This window comes from Aquarana catesbeiana, linkage group LG08 (assembly GCF_042186555.1).
Source record: "Aquarana catesbeiana isolate 2022-GZ linkage group LG08, ASM4218655v1, whole genome shotgun sequence".
Lineage (NCBI taxonomy): Eukaryota > Metazoa > Chordata > Amphibia > Anura > Ranidae > Aquarana > Aquarana catesbeiana.
Genome location: NC_133331.1, coordinates 255,845,127 through 255,870,773, shown reverse-complemented (window position 1 = coordinate 255,870,773; position 25,647 = coordinate 255,845,127). Strand labels below are relative to the sequence as shown.

Below are 25,647 nucleotides of genomic sequence, written 5' to 3'. Positions count from 1 at the left end.
AATATTTAATTCCAAAAAATTAATTTCAGTTCTACTGAACTCATATTGGAGTTGAAACCCCCTGTTATTATCATTCAAAAAAGACAAAAAATTTCAACCAGGGAGCACTGATCACCATCCCAGATGAGGAGGATGTCATCAATATACCTCCTCCAGAGTATCAACTCTGGCCTCAGTCTGCTATGGATGACATCCTCCTCTGGCCATGAACAGGTTGGCCATGCTTGGTGCAAACTTAGTACCCATGGCCACCCCTCTGTTCTGTAAGTAGTAGGAACCCCCATACCAAAAGTAATTATGCAACACCGCAAAATCAAGTAGTGACAAAATACTCACGTTGGTCATCACCCACATTATCCCTTCTGAGAAAATGTTCAACAGCCTCATGACCATGTGCATGTGAAATGATGGTGTAGAGGAATGCTACATCTGCAGTTGCAAAGATGTAGCTATCCCTCCACTCAATACCCCAAAGGATATTGATGACTTACATGGAATCTCGTAAAAACGAGGGGGTCTTTACCACTAGAGTGCCTCTGCTTAGAATTTGTGTAGGATTTTACTTTATACGAGCCGACAGCTTGCTGGATTTTCTATTTTGTATGAATACAAGTCATGTGAAGGTACTTTTTACTACTTAGAATTAAAAATTAAATGTTTGATGGGCTTCACTATGGCAGTCGATTTTTTCAATCTTCTGGGTTACCTACTGGGATCCGGTGTTGAGTTACAACCATTTTCATTTGATGACCAGCTCTCCATGGTATATCACATGCATTTATGACCATTATAATTTATGGTCCAACACATTTGGTAAGTGTAAGAAACCATGAAATCAAGCTGAAACAGAAGTACAGTTAAATCACACTTGTTTAATAATAAAAGTAAGAACAAACGTAGTCAAAACATAGCCAAAGTTCAGTAACGGATAGTCAGCCAAGCCAGAAGTCAGGGATCAATGTAGTGGAACAGCAAGCAGGATCTGGAGCCAGAAGGGATGTCAGCAAAGCAAGTCTTTGAACAGGATCGCAGGAGATAGATTCTTTGATGTTGACCATGGCGAAGGCAGAGATCCACTGGGCTGAACGGCCTAAGTAGGCAGGATATCAACAGTTGAGTAACTGGAGAGATAGGAGCTGGCAATAAGCCGACAGCTGAGCTGTCACCTCTGAGAAGGAAGCGCTTCATCCGCAACGAAGACGAATGGAAGTCTTTCCGCATTGTCTTCTGGAGGTGGCAAGCCCAAACTGCCATTCTGGAGATGCCTGTAGAACTCTGTCTGGGCGATGACTCCACCATCCGACATCCAGCCATTCTTCCCCACGTCCACATGCAGGAACTCGTAAGTAGCCGACACCACCGCCAACATCACAATACTATTGAACCCCTTGTAATTATAATAGTATGACCCCGAGTTGGGGGGGTCACAGTCTGCCATTCCTGTGGCGTGGAAGGAAACTGTGGAGTCAAACAAGAAAAAAAAATTAGTCATTTTGCACGTAAACATTGAAAGCAGATTAGACACAAACATTCTTGGCCAACATCAGTATAACATTTATTTTAGGGAGTATTTAAAGACAAAAGTATAAGGTCCACTTATCAGATTCATTACCCCCTCTGATGGCCCATTGTAACAATTTTACGGGAGTGGGGGTGGGGGGGAGATGTTTTGGACAGGTAACCCTCTCCACTTCATTGAGAGATGAATGCATAAATAATGTGTGTTACTTTGGCCAGTCCCTCCTTACTTACACTACTGGCAGCCCACTGGACAGGTAAGAAGTGTCATAATACAAAAATAGGAATACACACTGTACACATTTAAGCACATTTTAACATTCTGCAATTACCTATCAAGATAATAATAGGATACAAAAACTTGAAACAGTACCATTTGAAAATATTCAGGCAGGCCCTTGCACTACATGCTTTGGGGAATTCATCCATAAATATGACCACAAAAGAGGTAGGTATAGTGTGTATGGGTTTAGCAAAGTCGGCAGATAGAGGATTGGTATTGGTTGACTTAGCAGTTCGGGGGAGGTTTGGGAGTTTGGGACCCCCAAAAAAAGCCTCTGGCACTCTGCATGAATTTAAGGACGCAAATAAAATTTTTACACATTTTAGGGGGTGTTTAGGGTAAAGCACTACAATGGAGCTGACAAAATACATTGTTAAGTGACTAGACGAGGTGGATATGGGCCCAGAATAGCATGAGGAGGTAAGTGAAGGCAAATATACATGAAGGACAAAAAACAAACTTTTAAAAATACCAGCATGCATGAGGACAAAGGGGACATTCACAGCATATTACAATCATGGTGATTAGGAAATGAGGAAAGAAATACAATATATTTAGCAAACATTAAAAACAATAAAATGTGATGTTAAAGGATAAAAATCTTACCTTAATATAGTCCTTCTGCAGGACCTGGATGATGGCAGAACAGGTCTCTGGGATAATGATCCCCAGAGCGTAGGGGGAGATGCCTGTCGAGAACTTGAGGTCCTGCAGGCTTCTCCCCGTCGCCAAGTACCACAAGGTGGCGACTAGCCTCTGCTCCGGAGTGATAGCTTGCCTCATGCAGGTATCCTGCTTGCTGATATAAGGGGTCAGCAAAGCCAACAAACGGTGAAAAACGGGGTTAGTCAACCTGAGAAAGTTCCTGAAATCGTCAGGATTATTCTCACGGATCTCACAGAGCAAAGGCATGTGACAGAATTGGTCACGCTGGAGTAACCAATTCTTGGTCCATGAACTCCTCCTTGCCCTGTTCATGGACTGGGTTTGTGTCAAAGTAAGAACCCCAACACCATCAACAGATGGCCAAAATTAAGAAAGTATCAAGGGAGTGGGAGAATAAGATCAGGAAGCAGCTAGCAACGGCAGAAAAAGAATATGTGGAAGACCCATCCCCAGAGAAACAAGGAGAATGGTTGAACAAACAACAGGAATATAAAGTTGTAGTGACCAGGAAATCTGAGAATAAGTGTCTATTCCAGAAGCAAGACGCATTTAGGGAAGGGGAAAATGTGGGCGGGATGCTGGCTCACCTAGTGAGAACCAACTCCTCCCCCCTTGGTCCCCGTGATCAGGACAGCGACGGGGGAATCTCATCCCAGGTGTCAAAGATTACAGACACATTTCGAGAATATTATGATAATTTGTACATATCGCAGGGGACAGCAGGAGGAGAGGAGTTGGATAATTTTTTCAGGAAAATAGAGCTACCGTCCCTAACAGGAAAGGATAAAGAGGGATTAGAAGCCCCGATAACACTGGAGAAAATACAGAGTGAGAAATACAGAGAAATACAGAGAGCTGTGGCAGAGATGGCTAATCAGAAATCCCCCCAGAGCAGACGGCCTTATAAAACGTATAAATATTATAGGGAAGTAATGCTTCCGGAGCTCCTAAAAGTGCTGAACTGGGCAGAGGCAGAGGGGATACTGCCCATATCTATGACAGAGGCAACAATAATAGTCCTGCATAAAGAGGGGAAAGACCCACTAGAGGCCACCTCATATAGACCTATCTCCCTACTCTGCTTGAACGTTAAGATATTAGCTAAAGTAATGGCAGCCAGGTTGAATAAGATTATCTCTAAACTTATACACCCAGACCAAACAGGGCTTATTCCCAACAGATCAACAAGTATGAATATCAGGAGGGTATTCCTTAATTTACAGACACCAACGGAGAACACGGGCACAAGGGCAGTGATGTCCCTAGATGTGGTTAAAGCCTTCGATAGCCTAGAGTGGGAGTATATCTGGCGAGTATTGGGAGAATTTGGCTTCGGCCCCTTCTTCATTAGGTGGATAAAAATGTTGTATAATGGACCTAGTGCCAAAATCAAAGTTAATAACGACTACTCAGGTAAGATCTTATTGGAGAGGGGGACAAGCCTGGGGTGTCCATTGTCACCCCTGCTCTTTGCACTTGCAATTGAGCCATTGGCTATTGCAATAAGAGCGAGTACAAATATGAAAGGATTTAGGAGAGCTACAGGTGAGGAGAGAATCGCATTATATGCAGATGATGTTCTCCTTTTCTTGGGAGATATAAAACAATCACTCAGGCAAGTGATGAGTATTTTCAGAGAATTTGGAAGACTCTCTGGATTAGTCATAAACTGGGAGAAATCAGAACTTATGCCAGTGGACCCCATCAGGAACCTAACATCTTTAGAAACCCCCCAAGTGGATGTAGTTGAGACTATGAAATACCTAGGGATCCAAATAAGTATATCAATAATAATATAGACCCCTTTTGGTTAAGTTCCAAATAAGTATATCAATAATAATATAGACCCCTTTTGGTTAAGTTTAAAAAGAAAACCGAAATCTGGCGGCGCCTTCCTTTATCGTTGCCAGGAGATGCAACTTGATTAAAATGTTGTGGATGCCACAGTTATTGTATCTATTGCATAATACCCCGATTTGGGTACACAAGCAATGGTTTAAAAAATTGACACTCTGTTTAGAGGATTAATATGGAAAGGAGGCCAGGCTAAGATAAGTCTACAAACCCTACAGTTATAAACAAGGGAGGGGGTTATGGCGGTCCCACATCCACGGAGTTATTTCCTGGCAGCCCAACTGCAACACTTAAGAGGGAGTAAAGATCCTGAAGGAGGAATAAATAAGGAACTAATGATACTAGGGGCACCCCATAACATGGTAGTGGAAGTATTGGAGGCTGATTCCTTTGTTATTAAAACCCCTACAGTAAGGCTAGCTATATTAAGTTTGGAAAGCAGTAAAGTCACTAAGGGGACAAGGAGGTGTGACAGAATATACTCCCCTATGGGGTAATAGGAATCTCCGGGAGCTGGAAATGATAGGAAAGATCAAAGAATGGGAAATGAAAGGAATAGATAGGCTGGCCCAGCTGTATGAGGGAAGAAAGCTAAAAACATTTACAAAACTGAGAGAGGAATATGATATACCTAAACATACATTTTATAAATATCTACAAATTAGACACGCTTTAAATGTGCCGTTTGAGAAACAAGGCCCGGTTTGGTGTAATACCACCATGTTCCAAAGAATAATTAATTCAAGTAGGACTGGGGGATTTATATCAGAAATCTATCTATACATATGCGAAGGAAATATTGAGAGACCGGAATTACTTAAAAGTAGGGGAAAATGGGAGGAGGATCTAGGGACAATATCGGATGAGCAATGAAAGAGGATACTAGAGAGAGGACACCTGGTGTCGGTTTAGTTTCGGGTGGTGAGTAGATGCCAGGTGCCCTAGATGTCAGGGTACGGGGGACTTGTTACATATGATATGGAGGTGTCCGAAATTGTTCCGATATTGGTCAGAGATCCTCAAAACCATAAATATGATATACAATACTAGGCTGGAAATGGACCCCAGACTCTGTATTTTGGGTTTGGGGGAGGGAATAGATGGAGTTGCTGGAGTAACTAAGGTAGTGCTGAGATGTCTCTTCCAGGCAAGAAAGTTAATAGCACAGAGATGGCAAGCAGTGAAGCCACCATCAGTAAGAGACTGGGCTGGTATAGTTACAGAAACAATATGGAGGAAGAAAATAGTTTCTACAAAGAGAAGAAATCTCAAGGAATTTGAAAAAATGTGGAGACCATGGCTGGAGAAGATGGGATACCCTATGTAAAACACAAAAAGGAAGTAGTAAGTAGTAAGGAAAGCCCTGCAGAAATAAATACATTTTGAAAGCGAGGGAGGCCCAAAATGCACATTAGGATAGGGGGTGGGGAGGGACAAAAGAAACAAGAAGATAAAGGAATATAACATAGAGAAAGGTCCTTGTTTTATTTATTATTGATTGTTTTGATATGTATGTATTTACCTTTTGTACTTGTAAACATGAAGAAAATAAATAAAGATTATATAATTTAAAAAAAAAAGAACCCCAACACCAAGCCCCCACACAGCACGAACTCTACGATGAGTATGTACACGCAACATAGCTTCAAAACGGTCAGCTGGTCAGAACGAAGTAACAGAACGCACTGAAAAACAGCAAGGCCTATGAAGAGCGACCTGAAAATCAGCAACGAGTGGACAAGAACACACTGGATAAACCAATGCGAACTCACTGCATGCACTAAAGACCAGATACAAACCCACAAGCAAAAACTGAACAGCAGAAAAACGATCTGAAAACCACAAGTCTGAAAAAGTGCGAATCGCCTCTCACCAAACTTTTACTAAAACGAGATTAGCAAAAGGAGCCCAAAGGGTGGTGCGCTTGGTATTGAACTGCCCTTTTATAGTCTCATCGTACGTGTTGTACGTCACCACGTTCTTGACGTTATGAAATTCCGACAACTTTGTGCGACCGCGTGTATGCAAGACATGTTTTAGCCAACATCCGTCGGAAAAAATCTGATGGATTTTTTTGTCGGAATGTGCACTCGTGTGTACAGGGCATTAGGTTATAAAAAAAATCCCAAGGTTTGAACATCTCATGGAGCACTGTTCAATCCATCATCCGAAAATGGAAAGCGTATGGCACAACTGCAAACGTACAAAGACATGGCCGTCCACCTAAACTGACAGGTCGGGCTAAGGAGAGCATTAATCAATCAGAGAAGCAGCCAAGAGGCCCATGGTAACTCTGGAGGAGCTGCAGAGATCCACAGCTCAGGTTGGAGAATCTGTCCACAGGACAACTATTAGTCCTATACTCCAAAAATCTGGCTTTTATGAAAGAGTGGCAAGAAGAAAGCCATTGTTGAAAAAAAGCCATAAGAAGTCCTGTTTGCAGTTTGGGAGAAGCCATGTGGGGGACACAGCAAACATGTGGTAGAAGGTGCTCTGGTCAGATGAGACCAAAATCGAACTTTTTGGCCTAAAAGCAAAATAGCAGTGTGGCGGAAAACTGAACACGCCATCCCCACCGTGAAACATGGTGGTGGCAGAATTGTGTTGTAGGGATGCTTTTCTTAAGCAGGAACTGGGAAGCTGGTCAGAGTTGATAGTAAGATGTATTTAGCCAAATACGGGGCAATCTTAGAAAAAAACCTGTTATGCCGCGTACACACGAGCGGTTTTGCCGTCGGAATAAACTCTGAAGGTTTCTCCGACGGAATTCCGCTCAAGCTGTCTTGTATACACACGGTCACACCAAAGTCCGACCGTCAAGAACACGGTGACGTAAAGCACGTACGACGGGACTAGAAAAAGGAAGTGCAATAGCCAGTGCGCCACCCTTTGGGCTCCTTCTGCTAATCTCGACGGAACAGCATACAGACAGGCGGTTTTTCCGATAGTAATTAGTTCCTTCAGAAAAAATATAGAACATGTTCTATATCTAAGTCCGTCTGAATTTTCAACAGAAAAAGTCTGTTGGGGCATACACACGGTCGGAATATACGATGAAAAGCTCCCATCGGACTTTTTCTGACTTAAATTCCGCTCGTGTGTACGCAGCATTAGAGTCTGCAAAAGACTTGGGACTGGGGCAGAGGTTCATCTTCCAGCAGGACAACGACCGTAAACATACAGCCAAAGCTACAATGGAATGGTTTAGATCAAAGCATATTCATGTGTCAGAATGCCCTAGTCAAAGTACAGACCTAAATCCAATTGAGAACCTGTGGCAAGACTTGAAAATTGCTGTTCATAGACCCTCTCCATACAATCTGACAGAGCTTGAGCTATTTTGCAAAGAAGAAGGGGCAAAAATGTCACTCTCTGGATGTGCAAAGCTGGTAGAGACATCCCCAAAAAGACTTGCAGCTGTAATTGCAGCCATAGGCGTGCGCACAGGGTGTGCTGGGTGTGATTGGGCACACCCTAATCACCCTGTTCAGTGTCAATTCCCCCTGCTTCCTGGTGTCCCCTGTCTCTCTCCTGCAATGCTGCCAGCTCCTCCTTCTCTCCTCTCCCGCTGGCTGCTGCAGGGGATGTTTCAGGATGGACGAATGAATGAACACAGTGAGTGATCTATACCGATCCCTTCTGTGTTCATTCTTAATTGTAGCATAGTACACCATGAGAAGCTCTGTCCTCAGTCCCTTTCTCTCTTTAGACCCTTGATATTTCACAAAAGCCCCCCCCCCCCAACTCCTAAAAACAACAAATAATAATAATATTAAAAAAAAAAAAAATTGTAAAAAAAATAATAAAAATAAAAACTACTGACACCGTTCCACTGCCCTAATGACACCAATCTCTGCTCTACTGACGCCGCCCACTGCTCTGCTGGTGTACACATGTGTGTTTGTGCTCTTGGGGGCACCCCCTAATGCAATAGGCTGTGCACACCAATGATTGCAGCGAAAGGTGGTTCTACAAAGTATTGACTCAGGGGGGCTGAATACAAATGCACGCCACACTTTTCAGATATTTATTTGCAAAAAAATTTGAAAACCATTTTATCATTTTCTTTCCACTTCACAATTATGTGCCACTTTGTGTTGGTCTATCACATAAAATTCCAATAAAATACATTTACGTTTTTGGTTGTAACATGACAAAATGTGGAAAATTTCAATGGGTATGAATACTTTTTCAAGGCACTGTATATGAACTCTTCTGATTTGTTTATCTGTATGGTTACATGCTGTTTTTATGCACAATCACTTTTGCACTTTATGTATGTTTAAGGAATTTATGTTTATGAATTTATATATTTTTTTTTATTTATTAGCACTGCTTATAATTTATACACATTGTTTATGAGCTGGTATCACAGTTGATTAAGCAGCTGATTGCTTATTTGAGGTTTTATTACTGAGTGCAGATTGATTTGTTGTGTAGGATTGGTCAATGGTCGCTCACCAGTCTCATGTTGGCAGGAGCTCTCCTTCTACCTAAAGACAAAGGGTCTCTCTCAGGGTCTCCTCAGCATCCGACCCTTTAACTGAACAGCAGGCTCCCCAAAGTCCAGGTCTCACTTCAGTGCCCCAGAATAACATTCGCTCTGCCTCTACTACTCTCAGGTGTCACCCACCATCTGCTCACTGCCTCTGCTTTTCAGGCAGGAATCAACCCTCTCTTCTGCCCAGGTGAAGTCAGTATCAGTCCTGGTCTCCTGGTGGGAAGAGAGCCCTTCCCCTCCCTTAACCTGGGAAAATGCCTCAACTGCTCCTCCTTAGTGTCTCTCTGGGAGTTGTAGTTCAAAACGAACCTGAAATCACTGCTTAGTCTCTTTGTAAACTACAGTCCCCATAATCTTCCAGGTTTCCTCACAATGTCTTGAGTAGTTCATGTCCTCAGTTTGCCCCCCTAGTGGATGGAGAGTGGCTGAACACGTCTCCTTTACTCCCCAATACTTCTACTACCTTGAATTATTGCCAGCAACATTGGTGTGTGCAGCCTATTGCATTAGGGCAGGGGTTCTCAAACTACTGCCCGCGGGCTAAATACGGCCCGCCAAGGTCTTTTACCCGGCCCTCCCGGCCTTTCGGGCACTGGAGCCCGCACAACTGTCCGCCCGGAGAGATGCTTTCCCTGCAGACACCGCTTCATAGGGGGAAACAGTACCAATTTTGGGCACTGTCCAGAGTGGGGGCGGAGACACAGAGAGCCTGCTCCAGCGCGTGAAAGCTTCACAAGGATTCTCCTCGCGGCTGCCTGTTCATAGCGGTAAGTCCCGCGGTGCTCCTCTCACTAATCCCCGTGCACTGGACAGGTCAGGCTGCATTACTTGGCACAGATCACGCTGCATAACTGGGCACAGGTCAGGCTGCATAACTGGGCACAGGTCAGGCTGCATAACTGGGCACAGGTCAGGCTGCATAACTGGGCACAGGTCAGGCTGCATAACTGGGCACAGGTCAGGCTGCATAACTGGGCACAGGTCAGGCTGCATAACTGGGCAATGGAGAGGCTGGCTGCATTTCTGGGGATGCAGGTCAGGCTGCATTACTGGACAATGGAGAGGCTGGCTGCATTACTGGGTATAGGACGGGCTACATTGCTGGGAACTGATCAGGCTGCCTTGCTGGGCACTGATCAGGCTGCCTTGCTGGGCACTGATCAGGCTGCCTTGCTGGGCGCTGGTGAGGCTGCATTGATTCGGCCCCCCAACAATCTGAGGGACAGTGGACTGGCCCCCTGTTTAAAAAGTTTGAGGACCCCTGCATTAGAGGGTGCACCCCAGAGCAGAAACACACATGCATGTATATCAGCAGAGCAGTGAATGGTGTCAGAAGAGCAGAGATTGGTGTCAGTATTTTTCATTTTTATTATTTGTTACAAATCTTATTTTTTACAACATTATTTATTTTATTTTACTTTTTTTTTTAGGAGCCCCATTGGGGGGTTTGGTGAAATATCAAGGGTCTAAACAGACCCCTGATGTCTCACTTTTGGAGACAGTGAAAAGAACTGAGGACAGATTTTCCTGGTCTTTCACACGCTGAAGCATAGTAAGCATCGTTTGCTATGCTTCAGTTAAGAATGAACACAGGACCAATTGGTACAGATCACTCACGGTAAAAGGAAGGGGCCAATAAATTAAATAATATACCAGTCCCTTACCCTGCTCTCATCCTGAAACATCCCCCACAGCAGCCGGTGGACGAGGAGAGGAGGGAAGCACTGCAGGGGGGATACATGGGGTTCCAGGAAGCAGGGGGAATCGGCACCACACAGGGTGATTAGGGTGTGCACCCTATGCCCAGCCATAAACCAGATGGGAAGGTTACCCAGTGACCGACATATATAGAATATGTAAACCGATTTTAGTAGCATTACTGAGAAAAATAAAGAGCTCTGGCCACAATATTATTCCATAGCAAACGTACTTATGTTTTCTCTTGATTTATCTTTACAGATCTTCCAGATATTTGTGGCTCACTTTCAGCTGGCACTTGGGATTGCGCTAATCTATATTGGTGGCACAAACACTACTCGCTTGAGCTATATTACGTTTTGGGGACCAACAATTGTATGTATTACTCATATCTAGAACTTTTTAGGAACTCTGTTGAAGGGAAATTGTGTATTTTCCACAGGTACTTTCATGCATAGATGAGTTTTTCACTATTGCATTCAAGATGCAGTACAATAAATGCTCGCTTTAGCGGCCATCTGTATATCAAACAATGTAATTGCCGTGCTTGCTTAAAGGAAACCTGTAGTGAGCATGTATGGTGGCCGCCATTACTGACTAGTTGGCTATCATTCTAAAACTGAGAACAAGCAAGAGTTCTGCAGGCCTCTTGAACCCATTGGGAAAGAGAGCCTTGACTGTTGGGGGCATAACCAGGGCGGAGTATGGTGACTAGGGGTCACGGTGGATTGGTGGGGGGACGGAGTGGGGTTGGGCCTGAGCTCACTAAGGTGGTTGCCCCAGGGGATTCTGGGCCTTTTTGGTGAAGAAGATCGGTAAGAGCTGCCCACCCTCCCGCCCTTTATATGGTTGGTACGTCACAGCTTGCTGCGGTTTTTGGTGACCTTGCCAGCAAAACACGGCGGTAAGAGGTACGCCCTTCACGCTAATTGGGAGATAGACGGCAGTCCGGCACTTATGGTAAGGACAGGCCCCTCAGTTATCTCCCTTTCCACCAGTCGGAACTGAGTGCTCACAGTGCTACTGTGACTGGCACTGTGGAATGTTAAATGTATGTTTAAGTTGTTAAAGAGTTGAATTTAATAAAAGCTGTGGCCTTGCCCTTTCCAACATGAATGGTGGTAAGTGGTCTTTATTGATGGGAAGAAGGGGTAAGGTCTAAATTGGATGGATCATGGTGTGGACCTGGGTTTATTGCACCTCAGCAGTCATGACTTTGATCTGTGCTAGTTTTTGAGGTGAGTATTAAAAAAACACATCGATGTTACCACCAAGTGGATGGGGCAGTCCTAGACTGACATGTTTAAAATAGACTTTATAAAGATATTCATTTGTTTGCCACTGGACTGTAAACAGTTATAGCAACAGGTTTTCTTTTCTAAAAAAAAAAGAAAACAATAAAAAAAAAACAGTGTTATATGGCTCAATATCTGTCGCAACCCCTGTACCTGTCACTTTTTCTGGACAACTTGGCCTGCATGTACTGTAAATGCAAAGAATATACATAAAGGCAAATAATATTAAAAGGGATTCATAAACTGGATTCTATCATTAGACTGTGAGTTGTAGTGTCTGTATGTGAGACCATCCAACTTCCTTGCCATAATTCCCAACTCTCTCCCGACCCATCTAGAAGAATTGGATGTTCCCTCTCACCTTTTGTGTTCGAACATTTACTGTTATTTTTTCCATAATATAAAATAAGTTTAAAAAAAATCATCAGGGATGGTGAGAACTCCTATTAATGAGCACAGTAGATATGCAGAACTGGAAACTGATTGCAGTGATGTCGCAAATAGAGTCCCTGATGGCTAGAAAGAACTGCAGGTGTTTTGCCTTTCTAATATCTACCACTAAAATCATAGTTGCCAACATTGCAAAAAAAATTTGTGGGACACTTTTTTGGCTGTAGGCGGAGCCGTATAATAATTATGGGGGGGCGGGGGCATGCATTTGTAGGCATGGCATAGCAATAAAAAAGAAAACTGGACGTGGCTCAAAGGGGTGTGGTTAGAGTCTGAGATGAATGAGGGATGGAGAGGGAAAGGGGGAGAGAGGAATGAAGGGACAGCAGCCCCAGATCCTACACCACAATAGAAATATGTGTATTCTAGAAAGTTTAACAATCAGGAGATAAAGATACTCCAAACACCTGGTGTTAGCGCTTCAATCATCCTGTAATATAAAATGAAATCATTCAACTCACCATAATGCCGAATCAGTGGGATCCCTGAGCGTGTCAGTAGCCACGTCGCCTGCCACCAGCAGAGTCCTTCCTTGCATCAGGTGTCCCCAGCAGAGTCTGTCCATGCATCAGGTGCTCCCAGTAGAATCTGTCCTTACATCAGGTGCCCCCAGTAGAGTCCGTCCTTACATCAGGTGCCCCCAGCAGAGTCCCTCCTTACATCACAGGTGGCCCCAGCAGAGTCCCCCCTTACATCACAGGTGCCCCCAGCAGAGTCCCTCCTTACATCACAGGTGCCCCCAGCAGTCCCTCCTTACATCACAGGTGCCCCCAGCAGTCCCTCCTTACATCACAGGTGCCCCCAGCAGTCCTTCCTTACATCACAGTTGCCCCCAGCAGTCCCTCCTTACATCACAGGTGCCCCCAGAATTCCCTCCTTACATCACAGGTGCCCCCAGAATTCCCTCCTTACATCACAGGTGCCCCCACCAGTCCCTCCTTACATCACAGGTGCCCCCACCAGTCCCTCCTTACATCACAGGTGCCCCCACCAGTCCCTCCTTACATCACAGGTGCCCCCACCAGTCCCTCCTTACATCACAGGTGCCCCCACCAGTCCCTCCTTACATCACAGGTGCCCCCACCAGTCTCTCCTTACATCACAGGTGCCCCCACCAGTCCCTCCTTACATCACAGGTGCCCCCACCAGTCCCTCCTTACATCACAGGTGCCCTCAGTCCATTCTTACATCACAGGTGCTCCAGTCCCTCCTTACATTATAGGAGCCCCAGTCCCTCCTTACATCACAGGTGCTCCAGTCCCTCCAGGTGCTTCAGTCCCTCCTTACATCACAGGTGCTCCAGTCCCTCCAGGTGCACCAGTCCCTCCTTACATCACAGGTGCCCTAGTCCCTCCTGCATGACTTGATCTCCGTCACCTTTAAGAAGACCCGCTCACCGTTGTGGAGGCCGAGCTTGGCAGGTCTCTTTTTCCATGTGTTCAGTGGAGAGGGGAGGGGTCTCTGATCCGTGCAGCCAGCTAACCGGCTTCAGCGTACAGGCGAATTATCTACTTGTACACTGAAGAGAGAACTGATTTGGTGCATGGATCTGAGGCCCCTCCCCTCTCCACTGAACACACGGGGAAAGAGACCAGCTAGCCAGAAGGAGTGGCAGCGGCCATGTTTTCATAGCCAGAAGCAGCGGCCGGTGTCTTGTCGAATACAGTCCCCTATCCAGAAGTGTCCGCCCTGTACTGCGCAGGCGCAGTACGGAGGACAAACGAGACGCCGAAAGTCTCCGAAGTTCAACAGCTGATCGTCAGCTGTACACGGCGCCTGCGCATTTATTCTTACCCTATGTCCAGGATCATTCCCTACTATCCAAGTGGACATAGAGTTAGAATAAATAGTTGCCGAGTGCAGCGAGGCCGTGCCCGAAGCGTGGCGAGCGAAGCGAGCCCGCGAGGGGCCCTCTTGCAAAGCCATCACTAACAAGTGCCGAGCGCCGTGTACAGCTGATGGTCAGCTGATCAACTTCGGACATTTTCGGCATCTCCTGCTGCTCCGTACTGCGCAGGCGCTGCGCCTGCGCAGTACGGGGCGGACACTATCTGATAGGAGGACACTATATGTCAGAACACCGGTGCCAAAAACAGTCCCGATTCCCAGGACAAAAGCAAAAAGAAAAAAAAAATGGGGATTTTGAGCGGGACGCGGTAAAATAGGGACGAGGGTCCAATTTTCGGGATTGTCCTGGGACTGTTGTCATGTATATGAAATACATTTTGGAAATAAAGGACAAGTGAGATATTTAGAAAAAACAGCGTATGTATAGAAGCTGAAGACTTTTCTGAAGAATATAACTTATATAACATGTATTTTGCAGTTGGTCATCTCAGGATCTATTGCTTTGCGCGCACGGGTCATACCATCTTGCAAGCTGGTAAGTGACATTCAAGTTATTACAAAAATAGATTTCAGCATTTAAAGCCCATTTCCATGGCTCCAGAGTGGGAAAGGGTTGAATTTTAAATGGTGTCGGTGTCCTCATTGAGGAGATTTTCCCTCACTTGCTGTTCTGCTTGACACTCATCACCAGAACAGAAAATAGGAGGAATCACATAGATAGCAATATAAATGAGACAGCTCTAATCCTTCTTTAGTACATCTACAAACAAAACATACATTTTTGCTGAACTTAGGTGAGAACCAGGCCTTAGGCCCCGCTTTGAAACCTATGCATTTTTAGCCTAGCTCCCTCTGTCCTCCTTATTTGTCCATCATTTTGGTCTGATCTGCAGTGCCTTGAAAAAGTATTCATACCACTTGAAATGTTTCACATTTTGTCATGTTACAACCAAAAACGTAAAGAAATTTCACATTTCTGCGGCGGCTCCCGCACACCCACAAGCGCCTCCCGATCTCCCGAGAAGGATTGGTGCGGGGGGGGGGATCAGCTTTGATCACCGATCTCCTTTGTATAGATTTTTAGCTGACAGCCGCTTCTCCTTTTCTCCCTCCCGTGGCTGTCAGCTAAAAACCTATAGAGGGAGATCGGTGATCACCCCCAGCTGCTCTGTGTGCTCCTCCCCTGTCCCCTTCCGTGTCCTTCTCTGCCCCCGTTCTCCTCCGGCCCCTCCATGTCCTTCTCTGCCCCCGTTCTCCTCTGGCTCCCTCCATGTCCTTCTCCTCTCCCGTTCTCCTCCGCTCCTCCATGTCCTTCTCCGGCCCCGTTCTCCTCCGGCCACCTCCATGTACTTCTCCACCCCCATTCTCCTCCGGCCCCCTCCATGTCCTTCTCCACCCCCGTTCTCCTCCGGCCCCCTCCATGTCCTTCTCCACCCCAGTTCTCCTCCGGCCCCCTCCATGTCCTTCTCCACCCCAGTTCTTCTCCGGCCCCCTCCATGTACTTCTCCACCCCCGTTCTCCTCCGGGCCCCTCCATGTCCTTCTCCACCCCCATTCTCCTCCGGGCCCCTCCATGTCCTTCTCCACCCCCGTTCTCCTCCGGCCCCCTCCATGTCCTTCTCCACCCCCGTTCTCCTCCGGCCCCCTCCATGTACTTCTCCACCCCCGTTCTCCTCCGGGCCCCTCCATGTCCTTCTCCACCCCCGTTCTCCTCCGGCCCCCTCCATGTCCTTCTCCACCCCCGTTCTCCTCCAGCCCCCTCCATGTCCTTCTCCACCCCAGTTCTTCTCTGGCCCCCTCCATGTACTTCTCCACCCCCGTTCTCCTCCGGCCCCCTCCATGTCCTTCTCCACCCCCGTTCTCCTCCGGGCCCCTCCATGTCCTTCTCCACCCCCTTTCTCCTCCGGCCCCCTCCATGTCCTTCTCCACCCCCGTTCTCCTCCGGCCCCCTCCATGTCCTTCTCCACCCCCGTTCTCCTCCGGCCCCCTCCATGTCCTTCTCCACCCCAGTTCTTCTCCGGCCCCCTCCATGTACTTCTCCACCCCAGTTCTCCTCCGGCCCCCTCCATGTCCTTCTCCACCCCAGTTCTTCTCCGGCCCCCTCCATGTACTTCTCCACCCCCGTTCTCCTCCGGCCCCCTCCATGTCCTTCTCCACCCCCGTTCTCCTCCGGGCCCCTCCATGTCCTTCTCCACCCCCGTTCTCCTCCGGCCCCCTCCATGTCCTTCTCCACCCCCGTTCTCCTCCGGCCCCCTCCATGTCCTTCTCCACCCCCGTTCTCCTCCGGCCCCCTCCATGTCCTTCTCCACCCACGTTCTCCTCCAACCCCCTCCATGTCCTTCTCCGCACCTCCCTTGTTCTCCTCCGGCCCCCCTTGTCCCCCGCAGCCGGCTCCCCTCCTCTCCCGCTGGCTGCGGGGGGAACTAGTTAATGGACACATCGAGCGAGATCGCTCCTGTGTCCTGTGATAAATGAGCAGAGTAAACTGTCTCCTGCTTATTCATCTTTAGTGCCGAGAAAGGGACTGGGGAATGTGTGTCCTCAGTCACTTTGTCTCTCAAAGGGGAGATGTCAGGGGTCTGTTTAGACCCCTGACATCTCACCAAAGCCCCCCAAAAAATATAAAAAAAAAAAATTGTAAAAAAAGTGTAAAAAAATAAAATAATAAAAAACTACTGACACCACTCTCCCCTGCCCTACCAACACTGTCCACGGCCCCAACCCCCTCCCCCGAAAAAGCATTGTGAAAAAAATTAAAAACAAATTAAATTGTAAAAAAAACTATTATTAAAAAAAAAAAAAAAACTACTGACACCGGCCACATACCACCCACCCCCACGCCCTTCCCCAGAAGCACTGCGAAAAAATAATGAAAAGGTGATTTAAATAATATTTTGCCACGTAGGGTTTTGCGGGTGCGAAGCACCACCTCCCTGAAATTAGTTTGCCACCTCCCTGAAATGAGTTTCTGCAGGTTGAGATGTCTGCACATAATTGTGGAGTGGAAGTAAAATGATAAATGATTTTCAAAATTTCTTTACAAATAAATATCTGAAAAGTGTGGTGTGCATTTGTATTCAGCCCCCTTTACTCTGATACCCCTAATGAAAATCTAGTGGAACCAATTGCCTTCAGAAGTCACCTCATTAGTAAATAGAGTCCATTTGTGTGTAATTTAATCTCAGTATAAATACAGCTGTTCTATGAAGCCCTCAGAGGTTTGTTAGAGAACCTTAGTGAACAAACATCATCATGAAGGCCAGGGAACACACCAGACAGGTCAGGGATAAAGTTCAGGAGAAGTTTAAAGCAAGGTTAGGTTATAAAAAAAAAATATCCCAAGCTTTGTACATCTCATGGAGCACTGTTTAATCCATCATCCGAAAATGGAAAGAGTATGGCACAGCTGCAAACCTACCAAGCCATGGCCGTCCACCTAAACTGAGGCTGGGCAAGGATTCATTTTTTTGTAGAATTCTCCTTTATGGGGGTGGGTCCTATGCCTGCATACTTTTGCTAATTGGTGTCCCTCGTTCCCATCTCCAAAAGTTGAGAGGTGTGTTTAGTGCTTTTTGCAGATTTGCACTACAGTCCAATTAACATGGGTTCCTATGGAACACGTTCTATAGTGCAAATCTGGAAAATGCAAAAAGCACTAAAAATGCTTAGGTGTGAACCAGGCCTAAGTATATAGTGCATAAATGTGACTATCATCAATAATGGTCAGACTTCTCCCAAGAGCAATTGCACATGTTGGATGTGAGATTGGGCATTTTTCATAAATCTGAATCCTGATTGATTTATTATTATATTAGTGGGGCCTTACCAATCAGGGATGTGTGTGTGCTGTTATTTAGTTGTATTCTTTCTCTGTCAGAGCCATGTTAGGATGTACATGTAAGGCCCCATGCACACTGGACGTTTTTACAGCTGCTGATTCTGACGGCAGGTGTTTTTTTTCTGCAGCCAGTAAATTCCCCAGCATGGTATTCTATGAGTTCATGCACACATAGGCTGTTGTCAGCTTTTTTTTTTTCCAGAGGGTGTTTTCTGGCTGGTACTAGGTTCATACAGTATCTCACAAAAGTGAGTACACCCCTCAAACTTTTGTAAATATTTTATTCAATTTTTTCATGTGACAACACTGAAGAAATGACACTTTGCTACAATGTAAAGTAGTGAGTGTACAGCTTGTATAACAGTGTAAATTTGCTGTCCCCTCAAAATAACTCAACATAAAGCCATTAATGTCTAAACCACTGGCAACAAGCGTGAGTACACCCCTAAGTAAAAATCTCCAAATTGGGCCAAATTAGCCATTTTCCCTCCCCGGTGTCATGTGACACATTAGTGTTAAAAAGGTCTCAGGTGTGAATGGGGAGCAGGTGTGTTAAATTTGGTGTTATCGCTCTCACTCTCTCATACTGGTTTCTGGAAGTTCAACATGGCACCTCATGGCAAAGAACTCTCTGAGGATCTGAAAAAAAGAATTGTTGCTCTACATAAAGATGGCCTTGGCTATAAGAAGATTGCCAAGATCCTGAAACTGAGCTGCAGCACGGTGGCCAAGACCATACAGCCGTTTAACAGGACAGGTTCCACTCAGAACAGGCCTCGCCATGGTCGACCAAAGAGGTTGAGTGCACATGCTCAGCGTCATATCCAGAGGTTGTCTTTGGGAAATAGACGTATAAGTGCTGGCAGCATTGCTGCAGAGGTTGAAGGGGTGGGGGGTCAGCTTGTCAGTGCTCAGACCATACGTCGCACACTGTATCAAATTGGTCTGCATGGCTGTCGTCCCAGAGGGAAGCCTCTTCTAAAGATAAAGCCCATAAACAGTTTGCTGAAGACAAGCAGGCTAAGGACATGGATTACTGGAACCATGTCCTGTGGTCTGATGAGACCAAGATAAAATTATTTGGTTCAGATGGTGTCAAGCGTATGTGGCGGCAACCAGGTGAGGAGTACAAAGACAAGTGTGTCTTGCCTACAGTCAAGCATGGTGGTGGGAGTGTCATGGCCTGGGGCTGCATGAGTGCTGCCAGCGCTGGGGAGCTACAGTTCATTGAGGGAACCATGAATGCCAACATGTACTGTGACATACTGAAGCAGAGCATGATCCCCTCCCTTCAGAGACTGGGCCGCAGGGCAGTATTCCAGCATGATAATGACCCCAAACACACCTCCAAGACGACCACTGCCTTGCTAAAGAAGCTGAGGGTAAAGGTGATAGACTGGCCAAGCATGTCTCCAGACCTAAACCCTAATGAGCATCTGTGGGGCATCCTCAAATGGAAGGTGGAGGAGCGCAAGGTCTCTAATATCCACCAGCTCCGTGATGTCGTCATGGAGGAGTGGAAGAGGACTCCAGTGGCAACCTGTGAAGCTCTGGTGAACTCTATGCCCAAGAGGGTTAAGGCAGTGCTGGAAAATAATGGTGGCCACACAAAATATTGACACTTTGGGTCCAAATTTGACATTTTCACTTAGGGGTGTACTCACTTTTGTTGCCAGCGGTTTAGACATTAATGGCTGTGTGTGGAGTTATTTTGAGGGGACAGAAAATGTACACTGTTATACAAGCTGTACACTCACTACTGTACATTGTAGCAAAGTGTCATTTCTTCAGTGTTGTCACATGAAAAGATAAAATAAAATATTTACAAAAATGTGAGATACTGTAGGTTACCTGTGCTGCAATATCAGCCTTGGATGCGTTTAGGGCACCAAACGTTAGGAAGGGGCCAAATCACCAATCCCTCACTACCACAGGACACCGCCACCCATTCCCTGTACTACCTTTCCACTGGCTAGCTGCTATAGCATTCCTACCAGACCTGGTTACACATAGCAAAGGTATACGGTATGATTAGCTTCTTCGTGGTGGCTCTCTTACTTTTCCTCTTCATCCCCTTCATGTTACAGGCCTTGTCTTTTTGATCCACCATGTACGTTAATGTATACCTTCATAGTGCAGTGCAACAAGTGTGTGTGTGTGTGTGTGTATATGTATATATAAATATATATATATATATATATATATATATATATATATGCCTGTTTACTGGCCTGAAATTATGGGAGGAGCCCGGAGGGTATTTAACCAGACCACCCACGATGGTCTGTGTCGGTTCCGGTGCGCGGTACCCACCCATCCATTCCCTTTCTCAGGGTACTTCTTTTCAAACTATTTTTCTACAGAAACATCCATTACTTTCTTAAGGTATGCGCCCTTCTCTGGCATACCGCCCAGCAGATCTGGGTTTACCATACAGCAGACCAGGGCACACTTCAGGTCTATTTTATGTTGTTAGTCTTGTGACGTGTTTATGTGCTTCATATCTCTCAGGACGGAGGGCTCCGAATATATATATATATATATATATATATATATATATATATATATATATACACACACAAACACACACAGTATCAGTACATTCTTTTGCAAATAAATATTATAGTGTCATTCTCTCCAATTGCGATAGTTGCACAAAAAATTCAAAAAATAATAATCCTTTCCACTCATATATACATATATACAGTATCTCACAGATATGAGTACACCCCTCACATTTTTGTAAATATTTTATTCTATCTTTTCATGTGACAACACTGAAGAAATGACACTTTGCTACAATGTAAAGTAGTGAGCGTACAGCTTGTATAACAGTGTACATTTGCTGTCCCCTCAAAATAACTCAACACACAGCCATTAATGTCTAAATCGCTGGCAACAAAGGTGGCAACAAAGGTGAGCACACCCCTAAGTGAAAATGCCAAAATTGGGCCCAAAGTGTCAATATTTTGTGTGGCTACCATTATTTTCCCCTCTATTTTAACCCTCTTGGGCATGAAGTTCACCAGAGCTTCACAGGTTGCCACTGGAGTCCTCTTCCACTCAGGGCCGCCATCAGGGGGGTACAGCCGATACACATATACCGGACCCAGTGTCTGGAGGGGCCCGGTAACCAGGAAGTGCGCAGGACAGGGGAGCCAGAGGAGACAGTGCAGGAGAGGCGCCATAGGCTAAGCACACACTAAGCACAGTAAGCTGGCAGGGCTGGGACTCGGGAGATGTTATGAGGGAGGGACTTAACAGCCTTTCAGTTGCTTAACAGCCTTTCAGTTGCAGATTGCTTTTCAGGCCCCTTTCACATGAGTGGTCCGGTTGGGTCCTCCTGTTCGTTTTTGAGGGAAAACTGATCGGACCCTCCATTGTTCTCTATGGAGAGGCAGATTTACATTGAAATTTATCCGTTTACACCCACCCACCTCTAATTTGATCTGATCTGGCAAAAAGAAAAAGATGGATAGGCCTCCATTCCCCTCTGTCTGTCCTGATCAGAGGGCAGTAGGGTGTAAACGGACAGCATGAGTGTACAGAGACCTGTCAGTTGCCAGCTCAGCTCAGCAAGGGATCCACGGACAGTTCCCCTGCTGAAAAAAACTGGATCGGCCCCTGTGAAGATTGCAGCTAGAGTGCAGATAAGGCCAGCCATAGACAGTTTGAATCTCGGTCTGTTTAGCACTGTATGTATGGGCAGGCTGAATGTACCCAAGTTAATCGATCGATCAACTTGAGTACAACCCACCTATCAGATTTTACATACAATTATCGCTAGCAGCTCTTGTAGCCACTAGCAATAATCACTGTATTCTCCTGGTGGGGGGCGGTTTTCCCGCCCCCCCACCGGGAGAATACAGTTGCTCCGCAGCAGGGATTCCCCCATCAACACTGTCTGTGTTGATGGGGGAATCAAGCACTTTTTTTCCTGCAACCCCATGGGACACAGAAATAGCTTGCAATTTCCCTACAGTGAGATTCCCCCACTTCCAGTTCTGGAGACACTGAGACAGGAAGTAAGGGGAAATCGCATGCAATTATATAACCCTATTAGATGTTCTAGTTATGTATAAAAAGTATATATATATATATATATATATATATATATATATATATATATATATATATATATATATATATATATATATATATATATAAGAAAGCAAGAAAGCACGTTTTTTTCCATTTTGGCTAAATTATGAAAGAATTAAAACCACATTCTTTTTTACCATGTGTGCCCCATTGTGGGGTCCCATAGACAGAACAGGTAGTGAGAGAGAAATGCCCTTGGAGACAGTTGCCACCAGAACTGGAGTCCCTGTATGGAGGAGATGGTACTGGAGGAGGACATGAGATAGAGGAGGAGGACATGGGATGGAGGAGATGGGACTGGAGGAGGAGATGGGATGGAGGAGATGGGACTGAAGGAGGAGGAGATGGGACTGAAGGAGGAGGAGATGGGACTGGAGGAGAATAGGAACATGGGACTGGAGGAGGAGAAGGAGATGGGACTGGAGGAGGACATGGGATGGAGGAGATGGGTCTGGAGGAGGAGGAGGATGTGGGATGGAGGAGATGGGACTGGAGGAGGAGGGACTGGAGGAGGAGATGGGACTGGAGGAGAATAAGGACATGGGGCTGGAGGAGGAGAAGGAGATGGGACTGGAGGAGGAGGACATGGGATGGAGGAGGAGGAGGATATGGGATTGAGCAGAGGGGAATGGAGGAAGAGGAGGAGGATGTGGGATGGAGGAGATAGGATCGAGGAGATGGGACTGGAGGAGAATAAGGACATGGGATCAGGGAGATGAGACTGAAAGAGGAGGAGGACATGGGATGGGACTCAGTGGGACTGCCAGTGGGCGGGTCCTTGGGAATGTTGATGGTCAGGTCCAAGGAAGGGGGGGGGCCCAGGCCTAAAACTGTGTAAGGGGCCCCCAAATTTCTGATGGTGGCCCTGCTTCCATTTCTGCATGACAACATCATGGAGCTGGTGGATGTTAGAGAGCTTGCGCTCCAACACCTGTAATTTGAGGATGCCCCACAGATGCTCAATAGGGTTTACTTCTGGAGACCTTTACCCTCAACATCTTTAGCAAGGCAGTGGTCATCTTGGAGGTGCGTTCGGGGTCCTTATCATGTTGGAATACTTTCCTGTGGCCCACTCTCCGAAGGGAGGGGACCATGCTCAGCTTCAGTATGTCACAGTACAATCAGTGTTTTCACATGAAAAGATATAATAAAATATTTACAAAAATGTAAGGGGTGTACTCACTTTTGTGAGATACTGGAAGTGTCCATCTAAATCTCGTCTTCCACCAACAGTATTCAGTGATAAATCCTTCCTCTTATGTTGCATGTGCTCTAAACAGCAGGTGAAAAACCTGCTCACCTCATAAAAGAAATAATCAGGCCCATCATCAAATATCACTCTGCTCCTGGGGAGAACTGCTTTCTTTTCTCTTGAGTCTCTATTATCTCTCACCCTTGTGTTCACGTTCAACAACCAGACCATAGGAAACAAAGAGGCAAATACCTAGTGCTTTCCCATTGAACTATTTATTAAACCCCCAATTGAATACACTTACAAGATAAAACAGTAAAAAGTGCTTGTAACAAATCTACATCAGCTGGCGCTGACATATATATATAAGACATGTATATAAGATCACTAAGGCCCCTTTCACACTGGGGCGGTGGGGGCGTCGGCGGTACAACAGCGCTATTTTTAGCGCTGCTGTACCGTTGTTCTTGCAGCTGTATTGGGCCGCTAGCGGTGCGGTTTTAACCCCCGCTGGCGGCCGAAAAAGGGTTAAAATCACTTGTACAGCGCGGCTATAGCCGCGGTATTGCCGCGGTATAGACGCGCTGTCCCATTGATTTCAATGGGCAGGAGCGGTGAAGGAGCGGTGAATACACCGCTCCTTCAACGCTCCAAAGAAGCGGTTTGCAGGACTTTTTTCACCGTCCTGCCAGCGCACCGCTTCAGTGTGAAAGCCCTCGGGCTTTCACACTGAACAAACAGCGGAGGCTGTTTAGGGGCGGTTTGCAGGCAGTATTTTTAGCGCAATACCGCCTGCAAACCGCCCCAGTATGAAAGGGGTCTAAGTGTTTTCAACTTGCAATTTTGAATATATTTTGAGCTACTTATCTGAGTTATATAATTTTTTAGGTTCACATGTGTTGAAATATTTTTGATTGCATGTACCTTAATGCGTCCCTTTAAAGGACTTCAGACCAGGCACTTTATAACTTAGGAACTTTTACTAAAGGTTCTTGTGAATACAGGGTTAACAAATTGCAGTCTCTCAGTTCATTGCAGACACAGTTTCAGTTCATTCTAACTAGGCTGATTCAGGCTATTTCAGGCTGATGTCATACCTCTTAAGTAAGGAATATTCCTCTAATCAGAGTCCATGTTCTGACTTTAGTACTCCAACTGTTAACCTCAAAAGGATAGCCACAAGTTCCTAGAGGAGCTACATCTTGCAGCAGGGCTTCCTACCAGTTCCCATATGACAGAGCCGCTTTCCAAAGGTTACCTCCCTTTGTATTAATGGGCCACAGAGACAGGACCATAAACACCTGGGAGTTAGAAACCTTAACCCCTTCCGACCTCCCTGGGCAGCCTGCCTGTAGGCAGGTGCTTACTAAGTGTGCTGCTAGTAAGCGAGAGTTAGCTGCTCAAAGAAGGGTTAGGCTTTAAGCCCGTGGGTTTCCTAGGCTTTTTGGATTCTGTCCTCCACTCTGGCTTATATATAAAGAGGTGGAGGCCTGGCTCATTGAGCCACCAGCGGGACCACGTGGGAAACAAGAAGGTCCAGATCACAGGGGAAGATGTAGCCCGGAGCAACTTCCTTCTTCCACCTTAAAGGGATTCTCCACTAATATACTCTGCCAGTTTTGAACTTACACCTGTACAGGTATGCCAGGGCAGCCATAGCTTAGTTAGTGGGGGGAACTGAGCATGCATTGTGACCTGCAAATGTTGCAGAGGCATTCAGTAAAAGTTCTTGAACTGTCAAACTGCCTGGTCTGCCTCCTCATACTCTTAAGGGGTGGCTGGTGGAACATGGCGTATCAAAAGAACAGGGCCTATAAAGCACTCACAGGGTACAGGAGGAAAGCCACTATGAAGGGTTATTTTGGCAGGAGAGTCAGAGCAGGTAAGTAGTTGCCAAGGGTAACATTGAACTGGTGAGAATGTATAGCAGCTGGTCAATAGTGTGGTACCTGGTGTAGGCAACAGGTCCTCCGGTAGTTAGGGGGTCAGTGTTCTGGCTTCCTCCCTAGAGGCAGGTTCCCCAAAAGTAACCGTGACCAAACCCGCAGTAAAGAGACCCCGCAAACCTTGCCGCATGGTATGGGAGTGTGAAGGAGATAAGTGCACACATGAGTTCCGCAACAGAAGAAAGGCGGGACCCCATTCTATCACTGGGAGTGAGGTGGCAGAGTTACGCTGGACTAGTGGAGAGGGCATGGGCTCAGCAGTGTCCTTCCTAACTGCAACATACACCTAGGAAGGTGTGTAGAGACATGGGACGGAACATTTCACAGAGAAACTCTGTATATTGCACTACTGCACACGGTGTATGGCTCATCTCTAAGCCGGTGTATAAATGGTTTGGTTTTAAACCAAACAACATTTTTTTTCTCCCTTGCCCTCTTCAAAATAATCAAAAAATACA

At 46.1% G+C, this 25,647-nt stretch overlaps 1 protein-coding gene across 1 annotated transcript in view; it reads left to right on the top strand.

Moving 5' to 3' along the window:
* The window catches only part of LOC141105354 (uncharacterized), an 86,796-nt gene that overhangs the window by 10,569 nt on the left and 50,580 nt on the right, over positions 1 to 25,647 (top strand). Inside the window, exons 2-3 of the mRNA XM_073595217.1 lie at positions 10,782 to 10,895; positions 14,592 to 14,648. Coding sequence (XP_073451318.1) covers positions 10,782 to 10,895; positions 14,592 to 14,648 — 171 coding nt within the window. The remainder of the gene's footprint in view (positions 1 to 10,781; positions 10,896 to 14,591; positions 14,649 to 25,647) is intronic.